The sequence below is a fragment of the Heterodontus francisci genome, chromosome 18 (assembly GCF_036365525.1).
Source record: "Heterodontus francisci isolate sHetFra1 chromosome 18, sHetFra1.hap1, whole genome shotgun sequence".
Taxonomy (NCBI): domain Eukaryota; kingdom Metazoa; phylum Chordata; class Chondrichthyes; order Heterodontiformes; family Heterodontidae; genus Heterodontus; species Heterodontus francisci.
Genome location: NC_090388.1, coordinates 24269684 through 24281864, shown reverse-complemented (window position 1 = coordinate 24281864; position 12181 = coordinate 24269684). Strand labels below are relative to the sequence as shown.

Sequence of the window (12181 nt, the reverse complement as noted above, 5' to 3'; positions counted from 1 at the left end):
AGCCTTTAAAAGGTCACTATAAAGCATACAGGTGTTGAATGCTATTTGAACACATGGTTTGAGCAGTGAAATACCAGTTGTACCCAAGATCAAAGGTCCTCTCTCTTTCTAAGATTAGGAAATACATCTGTTGGCCCAGTTTCCACTGGCTTGATTATGGCAGTAAATCTGCTGACCGACCTCAGAATTTCTGATATACAGACATCCTCCTTCATCAAATTATTACCACCACCATTAGCACCAATCCGCATTTTCCTGGTAAATAGCTGCTTCTGACAAGGATCTAACAGTTCAACTAGTAGATTCCTAATGGAACCAGGAGTTGCCAAAATGTGTCTCCCACAGTCTGGCACCTTCCTGCCACCTGCTTTGACATGGGTGAACCTGTTGGCCCAACTAGGCACTTATTCTTTCTTTTCCCCACATGCCTTCTTTACAATGGGTTAATGCCTACTTAACAAAAGAAAAGGTCACTCAGAGAGGCTGCCGAGTGCCGCTTTTTAACAAAGAAATCAACAGTTGCCTCATGTATAACTAAGACCCCACGTAAGAGTTCCACAGGGTAAAAGTCAAAAAATACAATGCTGGAATATCTTCATTGGCTGAGAGAAATCCTACAAAAATGTCTTTGCTTAGATTATAAATTATATCATGTTCAGTTACATTTTACCACACAGCCTCAAATATATAACCTCAAGTTAAGAAATGGCAATTAATCAAATGCACAATATATTTTAATAGAATGTACTATTGCGTATGTTATTCATTGTATCTATCTTCTTGGCAGATATTGCCTTCTAATAGGAAAAGTATATTAGACTGTGGTATATGCAACAAATCTATATTATGTCCTGGGCCATTCACAATAAACACACGTTAAATGCTGAATACCTTGTTTAAGCTGTAAAAGTTACAAAATCTTAAAGTTACTAACATTGCAAGCACTCTCCAAACCTTAGTTATTTGCATTCTTGGGGTTTTACTGTACTTTCATTGAGAAACATGCACAACATACACAAACATCAATAAAATATGCACAACATTGTAAAATGATCATACGTAACCAGATATAAAATAATGCCTTTTCAAGACCTACCTGTAATCCTATTTGAAATATGTGCTGTCCCATAAAGTTAGCCACCATTCGAATCAATGCAGCACCCTAGGAATTAAAATTAAAGATCATTTTCATTAAAACAAATAACTAGCCAGCAAGAATTTAAACAGGAATCACCTCAATTTATGTTTTCATATGCCTGTATTCTTTTAACAGAAAATAACTGGTCACATGATGAACATATATGTACCCCAATATTTTCTTCTGCCTTCTCATAGCATAAATTTCCATTTGTTCTGTGATTCTGTGATTTGTTCTTGGACCACCCACCAATTTTGTTTAATGGCTCTGAGTGCAAAGGACTATGTAAGTTCAAGCTATGATACCCTGTATCTGTGGGAATCCAGCAATGTGAACAAGCCCCAGTGCTCTTTCTTCCTGCTTATTCGCCTGATGACGCCTCAAGAAACAGTCCATCAATGACCTGCCAAATCAGCATTTGCACACAAACTGACTGATGTTGGTGATGTCAATAGAAGCAGTTTACAAGCCAGAGGCATAGAGGTTTAGGGCTATGGTAATCTTCATTGCCACCGTGCATGCCCTGATGTTGGGCTCCAAGTCTCGCTCCAACAAGTGGCACATTTAAGTGGGTGTCTCTCTGTTGAGGCACAGCTGCCTTAAGCACAATGAGGTTCAGATACAATGTGCTAGATTTTATAAGTTCGCTGCCTTCAAAAATGGTGGCCCACCCGCGCGGGCTGCACATCGAAGAGCCGCCGCGATCTCATTTAAATAGTGGTGGAGGGGGCAGGCTGTCTGTCCCTGGCAATGGCGTCAGCTGTCTGTGCGCAGGAGCTGATGCCATTTTTATAGGGCTGTTAGCCCGACCGGCTTATTTAAATCTTTAAAGATAGACTGAATTAAATTTAATAGATTTCTTTGGCCCCTCTCCCACCGCCCCCCATAACAATAAAATTAATTATTTGCCCTTCCTCCCCCCCAAAACATTTACCTTTACCATGTGACCATCCGCTCCTCACCAAACTGCACAAACTTTAAACTACAACCCTTCCCACCATCCCCTACACCCATGACGTTAATTTAACCCCATCCCCCCCACTTCTGCACTGATAAACATACCTCCTCCCCCCTTCCCACCGGTGTTGCACCTCGTTTCCCCAGACGGGGATCCGAAGGCGCGGAAAGGTCGGCCGTCGGGTCGAAGATCGAGCAGGCCATCAAGAGGAGGCGTAAATATATTTAAATTAATTAATTTAATCGATTTAAATATTCAATTTGTGGTCCCTTCGCCCAGCAGCGGCGGGGGGGGGCGGGATGGGGGGGTTCCGCCACGGTGCCTCACTGCCACCGTGAGAATCGGGCCAGGCCCTGCTGGCGTCGAGGTCCATGGCGGGCCTCATCCGGGGCCCCGCCCACCACAGATCCCAATGACGAGGGCTCCTTAAAATCCGGCCCACTGTTTTATTTCTGAAGACCCACATGTTGTAAGGCCTCCTTAACCCTCTCTTTGCAGCCTATGCTTTTGTTGCTTTCCTTGCTGCTGCACTTTCTCCTAATTTCAGAGCCTCGGGAATAAGCCCAGCAGCATTCCCACGTTCAGCAACTGCGAATAGGCATACCCAGAGAAAGTGTTCAGGACATCCATAAATTCCGTCTTCTGAAATGTTTCACAGCCAATTGCGTCTTTAAGAAAGCAGCCAAAACCTGGGGCCCAAAAGCACCCTGAAGAACTAATATGTCCAGCTGCAAACCTACCTTAATGGAGTTGAGGACCCTTGCTGATCAGCCAAGATTTAATTTAATGGCAGAGCAGACTTAAGGGGCTGTATGGCCTACCCCTGGTCCAATGTTCCTTTAAATAGCATTTTTGAAGGCTGCTTCCCACCTGCTCCCACCATGATTTGCTGGGCAGGCTTACGGAGTAACATCTCAGGTTCTTGCGGACACCAGTTTCTCAAAGGATCCTCGTTCACACACAGGACTCTTACTAACATATATTAATGATGCCTGCATTTGTTCAGCTGGTGCTCAGGGATGCCTAATCAGTGCCTGAACCAATATGGCTTCGGACACACTTCCTGTACCATTCTGGCACAGGATGTCGCACTACAAAATTTGACTTTGCGCTGCCCTTTGGGCCCAGAAAACGAGCAAAACACATACCAATTTCTACCCCGCTCTTTCTACGTCTTTCTAACCATTGTTTCAACTGAAATTAATTCTTTCCTTCACCAATGTTTGTTGCTAAACCTCATAGAATCATAGAATAATACAGCACAGAAGGTGGCCTTTCGGTGAAATCTGTGTCGGCTCTTTCGAAGAGCAATCTAATTAGTCCCACTTTTTCCCCATATCCTTGTAATTTTTTATCCTTCAAGTATTTATCCAATTACCTTTACCAAGGCTACTGTTGAAACTCTATCCACCATCCTATCAGGCAGTGTATTCTAAATCCTAACCAGCAATTGTGTAAAAAAGTTTTTCCTCATGTTGCCTCTGGTTCTCTTGCCAATCACCTTACATCTGTGTGTTCTGCTTATGACGCAGCAGCCATTGAAACAGCCTCTATCTACTCTACCCAAACCTTTAGTGAATTTATAAACACCTCTATCAAATCTCCTCTGAGCTTTCTCTGCTTTAAGGAGAACAATCCAAGCTTCTCCAGTCTATCAACATGACTGCAATCCTCATCCCTGGAACCATTCTAGTAAATCTCTTCTGTATGCTTTCCAAAGCCTTCATGTCCTTCCTAAAGTGTGTTGCCCAAAATTGGACACAATACTCCAGCTGAAATCAAACCAGTGTCCTATATAGGTTTAGCACAACTTCCTGGCCCCTGTTCTCCACAGCTCCATCCATAAAATCCATTAGACAAAAACTCAGGAGTACATATCAATGTAAAGTTAAGTTTCAACATTTAGAAAAGGTAATTTCAGCTCTTTTTGAGATATTAATCTCGAGTTTCATGGACAATGCTAAACAGTTGTCAGCCACAGCACCTTCTTGTATGCAATCCAGTCAAAAACTCTATCAATGTCTGTTGCTTGCATGACCTCCTGGGATATCGGGTGAGAACTCGCCAGGCCATCAAGTAGCATCACTTCATGAAGGTCATCTGTCAGGAATCGCTGTTTCTCCTGAAATATTCACACAAATACAAAATCAAATCTTCGTGGATTCACAATCGATCGAACAAGCGTTATCAGCTTTTAAAAACACATTAAGGTCCTTGTCAAAATTACTTAAATAGCTCAGGTAAAAACTGCAAAGTTTAAAACGCTGGCACAAAATGCTAGTGAATCACAAATACATAAAGTTGTTACTCTGACTCAAAACTCATCATCAAGCAAGTATCTTCATTAACACAACTTATGTAATAAGCTCATTATCATTTTTATAGGGTTCAAAAGCAAAATTAAAAATGCTTTTACTGAATAGGAAACACTTTTAACAGAGGGGTGGATTCCAAATGTTATTACAGAAATGTAAGAAAGGTGTCTGGATTTAGTTCAAGATAAACAGTGTGTAACCTGCAAAAGACAAATAACATATATTGTCTATAACAAAAACAAAAAATGCTCGAAACTCAGCAGGTCAGGTACCATCTGTGTAGAGAGGAACAGCTAACGTTTCAGGTCAGAACTGAAAAAAGCTGAAATAAAAACAGGATATTTTAAAAACCTGGCAAAAAATACTCATACTTATTCTCACAATTACTCACTTTTTGCAGTTCTGATGAAAGGTCATCGAGCTGAAACGTTAGTTATTTCTCTCTCCACAGATGCTACCTGACCTGCTGAGTATTTCCAGCATTTTCTGTTTTATGCCAGATTTCCAGCTTCTGCAGTATTTTGATTTTATAGTATATATGCTCCCTGATGTTCTCGGGTGGAGGTCCATTGAAATCAATGAAAATAAAAAGCAGGCAGTTTCTATAACGGGTGTCCACATCATCACTTTTACGCCGGAAAAGCAAGGTGAAGATCTACCACAAACTTGATAAACTTAGCCAATCAGTTATAGAAAGCATGAAAAGACAGCACATTTTTAAAATCTTTTGACTGCAAGCTGAAAGTATAAGTCTTATGATAAAAACTAGTACTGAAATTTTGCCTTGGGAATCAAAAACTTAATCATGCATTCTTTGAACATTATATTTTCTTCAACAAAGAAAAGCACATTAATGGGATGCCTTTCTGAACAAATTTCACACTTGATGGTTCAAGTAATTATAGTATAATAGGCACTAACAGTTACATGCACAGTAGATTATACCTTGGAGCATTGTTATAAATAGAGTGTCGCTGATTCTGACAGAAATATAGCTAGTTAGTGAGGTGCGTAATGAACTGTAGATAGTCTGCAAAAATATGAGCTATGACTTACCATATTAAAGTCTGGGTAAAGGTAATCAGTACCAACATATTCGAAATAGTGAGCAAATCCCTCCTTTAACCACACATCTTCCCACCAAATTGGGGTCACAAGGTCGCCGAACCACTGAGAATAAAGACAATTCAAGCATAAAAACAGAGCAACAGGAATGCCCAAAAATCTCCATAAGGTTTGGAAAGAGATCTTAAAATTGTGATTACAAAATGATAAAGAATTCTTATTTTGACTCAGCATTTATACCTGATGGCAGATTTCATGTACGACAACCATGGTGACATCCAGTAAATAGGGAATGGATGAGACTCCAGGATCTAGCAAAATCTTTTGTTCTACAAAGACACTCAGTCCCCAGTTTTCCATAGCGGCATATGGATATTTAGGTACCGCTAACAGATCTGTCACAAAAGAAGACAAGCAATTTGTTTTTCTTTCCTCAGTTGCACTACTTCTTGTGAAGGAATATTTATGTCTGTTTTCTTAAAAGGTGTTTTCAGTACATTGGTATGAATTATATTAACAAACATCAAATGCATTGGATGTAAGGCACACCTCTCCCAGGAATTAGCATGACTGGAGATTGGGATAAGCAATCTGTAAAGGTGCATCATCCAGTGGATAGGATGTGCACCGATGGGCCTGATGATCTCTTCTTACCCTTCTTGTCGAATATCAAAGTCAATTTACTGGAGTACTTTAGGAAAGACTTGAGGGCATTGGAAAGAGTACAGAAAAGATTCACGAGAACGGTTCCAGGGATGGGGAACTTCAGGTACGAAGATAGACTGGAGAAGTTAAGACTGTTAATCTGTTAATTGTGTGTCAATGGTTTGATTATATGCAGGTGAAGGGTGTTAATTGGGGTCTTAGTTGAACACTTATAAGCAGACACTCACTGAGACTGCTGGAGGGTTTGAGTGAGGAGCTACATGTTTGTAATCCTTTTACTCTGCACAATAAATGTGAAACTGAGTAAATATAGCCTCCAGCATTATCCTTCCATAACAAGCTTTCTGGAATTTAACGAGAACTGTTTTTCTTGGAGAAGAGAAGGCTGAGAGGTGATTTGATAGAGGTATTCAAAATTTTTTTTATTTTTTTATTTTTATTTTATTTAGAGATACAGCACTGAAACAGGCCCTTCAGCCCACTGAGTCTGTGCCGACCAACAACCACCCATTCATACTAATCCTACAGTAATCCCATATTCCCTATCACCTCCCTACACTAGGAGCAATTTACAACGGCCAATTTACCTATCACCTGCAAGTCTTTGGATGTGGGAGGAAACCGGAGCACCCGGCGAAAACCCACGCAGACACAGGGAGAACTTGCAAACTCCGCGCAGGCAGTACCCAGAATTGAACCTGGGTCGCTGGAGCTGTGAGGCTGCAGTGCTAACCATTGCGCCACTGTGTCGCTCACTTATGAGGGGTCTGGACAGAGTAAATAGGGAGAAACTATTCCCAGTCTTGAAAGGATCAAGAACGAGAGGGCACAGATTTAAAGTAATTAGTGAGAGAAGCAAAAGTGGCATGAGGAAAAACTTTTTCACACAGTGAGTGGTTAAGGTCTGGAATGCACTACCTGAGAGTGTGGTGGAGGCAGGTTCAATTGAAGCATTCAAAAGGGAATTATACTGTTCTATGAAAAGGAAAAATATGCAGGGTTAAGGGGACAAGGCAGGGGAATAGAACTAAGTGACCTTTCAGACAGCCAGTATGGATATGATGGGCTGAATGGCCTCCTTCTGTGCTGTAACAATTTTGTAATTCTGTTTTGAGGACTCCCTTTTTCTAAGGTTATTTTCTTCTTTTTGCCTTTCTTGAGTTTATCTGCCATCTCTGCCTAACAGGGTGGGAAATATGCTCCCCCCATTCTTCTACCAACCCTATCTTGAAACCATTTACTGGGAGGTGCACGAGAATTGTCAGTTATCTTTAGAAATCAGTGTAGCTGGTATTATATAATATTGATTTGGGGTGTAAAACCAGCATTCCACTCGATCCCATGAATTTGCCGTCTGTCAAGTTCAGTTAAAACATCCCCATCAACTCTTCAGTCATGAAGTAGCTGAATGAGAAGGGATGGAGTGTATAAGATGCTAACTAGATTCAAAATATTAATGCTGAGCCCCAGTAAAGGTTTACCTGTGACTATATGAAAATTGGATAAAGTTACAAACTAGTGCAGGCAAGTTCAGGACAAGGGTTATGGTCCATCGTTGAATATATTTAGGGCTGGGATAGACAGACTTTTAGTCTTTCAGGGAATCAAGGGATACGGGGAGCGGGCAGGAAAGTGGAGTTAAAGCCCAAGATCAACCATGATCATATTGAATGGCAGAGCAGGCTCAACGGGACGTATGGTCTACTCCTGCTCCTACTTCTTATGTTCTTATAACATTGTCACATAAAGAGTGATCAACACCAGGAGTAGACTTTTGGTTACAGCAATGGAGGGCATAAAAACACTGGAGTTATTTAAGAAGGAGATAGATGCTATGATGGTAGTGAAAGGGGAATCATAGGTTTCTATGGGAGGGTGACCTTATGAGCCAGATGGCTTCCCTCATCTTTGCATAGCTTTGTGACCTTTTCCCCCATCGGAAAGTGCTTCCAGTTTGCTCCACCTCACAGCAGCATGAACGAGACAAGGAATTCAGCTTGTGAAGAATTGTGGAAATAGTGTTGGTACTCTAACATGTTCTTCCACCAACTTGTTCTGCAGCAAGTTTCAGTTTTCTGTGAAATCAGCTGCTGAAAGGAAAGCTCCCACATCTGGAAATGTACATACGTATGAGTGTTTAGTGATAGCAGATATTTCCAGGCACTGCAGATGTATCGATAAACTTCTGTTCCACATCATCCAAGTGAAATCTTGCCTGGAAAACTTATTACCGGCATTTAGACACAACAAACTCTGTTTCATCAATATGAGGAATACAGAAGCATATTTTGCACAATTTGTGAAGGTCTGGTTTGTACATTGGCAACTCATTAGTGGACCTCTTTCATGAGTTCTTGAAGCCCTATAAGTTTTAAACACCATAGCCATACACTCCTGTAATTTCATTCACAGTTTGCATTTGCTTATTTTCCATTTTAAAAAAATGTAATTTTAAGCCCATATACTATGTGGGTGCCTTTTAGATGCACTTTGTTTCAGCAAGTGTTCTAATTGCTAAGGCAAAGGGTAGACAATTTGCTAATCCACCCACATACACCAAGATAGTTTTGGTACGCCTCAGTGCTGATGTCAAAGATAAATGAAAAATGTAATTCAGTTTACATGATGGTTATTAAAATGTCACAAAATGATACATGAAAAATATTGAGAAAAAAAGAGAAGTTTTTTCTTATCTACAGACTTGTCAATTGCTTGCTACATCTTCTCACAAATTCCATAAAGAACTTTTTTAGAAATTAAAAAAATACAGCTAGCTATTACCTTCATTCACTGTACAGGTCTTATTGAAACACAGGGATGGATTTTAAGAGCCTGCTGTCAATCTCGGCGGCGAGCACATAACAGGCCACATGCTAAATGACACGGGGGGGCTGTCCGTCCTTGCAATGGCGTCAGCTGCCTTGCACATGTGCCCTGCCGGCACATTTACATTTTTAAAGAGGAAATCCACCCAAATTTAAATAAATAAATTCACAATGCCCCTTTTCCACACCCTCCCCCCCCCCACAATAACAATTACATTATCTATTTTCCCTTTCTCACTCTAAACACTTACCGCTCACATCTGACCTTTCCTCCCCAAACTGCACAAAGTTTAAGGTTCAACCCTTCCCACCATCCTCTACACCCAATACGTGTATTTGACCCCATCCCAACACCCGCCCCGACAAATTTATCTCCTCAGATGTGGTGCTGTGTTTCCCCAGATGGGATCTGAAGGCACAGAAGTACCGGCTACCGCGCCGAAGATAGTGGCGGGCCCTCAAGATCACTGGTAAGTCTCTGTTAATTCATTAATTTTATTCATTTGCATATTTAAAGTGTGGTCCCATCGCCCAGCGGGGGGGCTGCCACGGACCTTCACCGTCACCAAGAGGATCGGACCGGGCCCTCCTGGCGTCGAGGTCCGTGGCGGGCCTCCTCCGGAGCCACCTTCAGGCCCCCGCCCCCGCCACAGAACCAGACGCCTGAAGGAGAACAAAATCCAGCACATAGGAACAGGAGTGGGCCATTCAGATCCTCGAGTCTGGTCCGTCATTCAAGGAGATCATGGCGGATCCATATCTTAACTCCATCTACTCGCCTTGGTTCCGCAACCCCAAATAACCTTGTCCAACAAAAATCGATACATCTCAGTTTTGAAATATTAAAATTGCCCTAGCCTCAACAGCTTTTTGGGGAAGAGAGATCCAGGTTTCCACATTATGTTAATGACCTACTCATGGATATAGGCAATAAGGAATTGAGAAGGGATGAATAGGTGGGATTTTTTTGGCCCTGTGGGCACAGATGTCACAGTTTCTCTGGAGAGTGGTGTTGAGCCTGCTGCCTTAATGCCCTTAGTAATGCCATTCCATGAGGCACTTCGGGCATGGGCCTGATCCCACTTGCATTGCAAGAGGTAGGCTGATAGAAACTGGTTCCCCTGAGAAAGCCGCTTCCCCAAGACGCGAGAAACCTCAGTTTTCCATACTCCAAGGCTACCATCCTACTCATGCACCACTCATCTCCATCTCACTCAGGGAGCACCTCATAGCCGTAGCAGATTAAGAATCAGAGTAAGTATGTTTGTTGGCATAAATGGCAGTCACAATTTTAGGAAGTCATAGAAGAAAGGGAGAAAGGACATTACAGGCACTTTGTGGTGAGTATTGCTGCTTAAAATAAAGGCAGCTTGATCACAAAGAGCTGTCATCGACCTGAAACATTGCGCTGAATGTTGTTCTCCCCAGGCATTGGGTTCCATGGCGGGGGAGGGGTCCTAAACATGGCTCCGGATGAGGCCCACCACAGACCTCGACGCCGTAAGAGCCCGGCCCGATCCTGCTGGCGATGGCGAAGCTCCGATACGTCCAATATCGTTACGCATCACTGTAGGGCACATTTTGCAAGGTTGCATTTATGACATAGAGCCTCACTGGACTGTAATCCCAGATCAGAGGTAAGTCTGTAACACTAGGGGCTTGATTATGCAGTCTGCACTCCTGTATTGCAAGGCTCCATGCCAGGAGCACAAACACTCAAAATTACCCCAATAATGAATCCAAAACCTCCTACAGTTATACATGTAGCGTTTGACACAAATTGGTTTGTGGATTTGGTCTTCTGGCTGCAATATTTGTGTAGTAAATCTATAGTGCTGTCAGTCAGCCTTTAATAAACAGGCATCTAAGTATAGATGAATTGATGAATGCAGCAATGGTTGCCATGTCAACTGGAAAATAAACTGAAAGGTCATTATTTAGCAGTAAGACGCAACTCGGTAGAAAATATCCTTAAGTATACACTGTGCAGCTGCAATGGATTTAAGTGTTAACATTTGCCTGCAAAGTTTGGGCATGGCAAACTCTCAAGATGCTGTCATTGAAGAAAACAGCCTAAAGGTATCTTATGAAGACCAAATGGAACAGCATTCATGTCTAATAGGCACTGGCTCTTTGGATGGATGACAGCATCATGCTGGCTGCGCACCATGCGTCCTCACTGCATTTGCTACTTATTAAAATTTATTTATCATTTTGCAGTGGTATAAAGTTTTATTTCACAATTTCAAATATTCAAATATTGGGTTAATGGACTTGCTGACTTTTTTTTAATTTAGCGAAGTCAGTATCGCATTCCAGAGCACCAAGAATGAATGCTTACAGCAAAACCAGGTTCAAAGTTGATCTGCCACCTCCCCGTGACCCTCCTCAACACCACCACCTCACCAATATTATAATCTTTTACTCCGCAAACTGGAAAGGCAGCATGTACAAAATAAAATGTTTTAAAGTCACTAAATCATGAGATGACTATTTGTTGTAGGTCCATTGTGTATCAGTGGAGGTACAGCTGTGCTGTAATTTGCATAGTGTTCACTGTTAATATCAGGGTATCCAACTCACAAGTCCTAATATTAACTGTGAGCACTGAAGCTGATTCTAAATTTGCTGCTACAGTTTTTACCATTGTAGTCAGTGCATCATGGTTATGTCTATCAGGAGACACATTGAGCTCCAATTGTGCTACTGTATATATGGATATGCTACCTGCATTTCAGTTTGAATCAATGTAAAGCAATCAGCATCTATTGCATGGAGAGACACTTCCGTGCTGATTTCACAGAAATGTTGACATTGAAATATGACAAAAGGAGATGCTTATTTCCATCCTTACAGGAATATCGCAGAATCTTCCAGCGCAGGAGGCGACCATTCGGCCCTTCATGCCTGTGCCGGCTTTTTGAAAGAGCTATCAAGTTAGTCCCACTCCCCCGCTCTTTCCCCACAGCCCTGCAACTATTTCATTTTTCAAGCAGAGGTTCAATTTCATATTCTAACAGTTCAGAAAGCTCTCTGCAATGTGTTCGACTTTTCTCTAACATCCCGCAAAATTAAGTATCTCCTGCTCTCGTACAGATCCATGGCAGGGGTGGGGGAGGTAAGTAACTCTCCAGTACTTGCGTTTATATTGAGCTTTTACTGTAAAAAAAACATCCCCAAGGCACTTCACAGGAGCATTATAAAACAAAATTTG

General features: G+C 41.8%; 1 protein-coding gene across 1 annotated transcript in view; it reads right to left on the bottom strand.

Moving 5' to 3' along the window:
* LOC137379822 (thyrotropin-releasing hormone-degrading ectoenzyme-like) overlaps positions 1-12181 on the bottom strand; it is a 112636-nt gene that overhangs the window by 49239 nt on the left and 51216 nt on the right. Inside the window, exons 5-8 of the mRNA XM_068051197.1 lie at positions 5717-5871; positions 5468-5581; positions 4081-4218; positions 1097-1162 (exon numbers count right to left, since the gene is read on the bottom strand). Coding sequence (XP_067907298.1) covers positions 1097-1162; positions 4081-4218; positions 5468-5581; positions 5717-5871 — 473 coding nt within the window. The remainder of the gene's footprint in view (positions 1-1096; positions 1163-4080; positions 4219-5467; positions 5582-5716; positions 5872-12181) is intronic.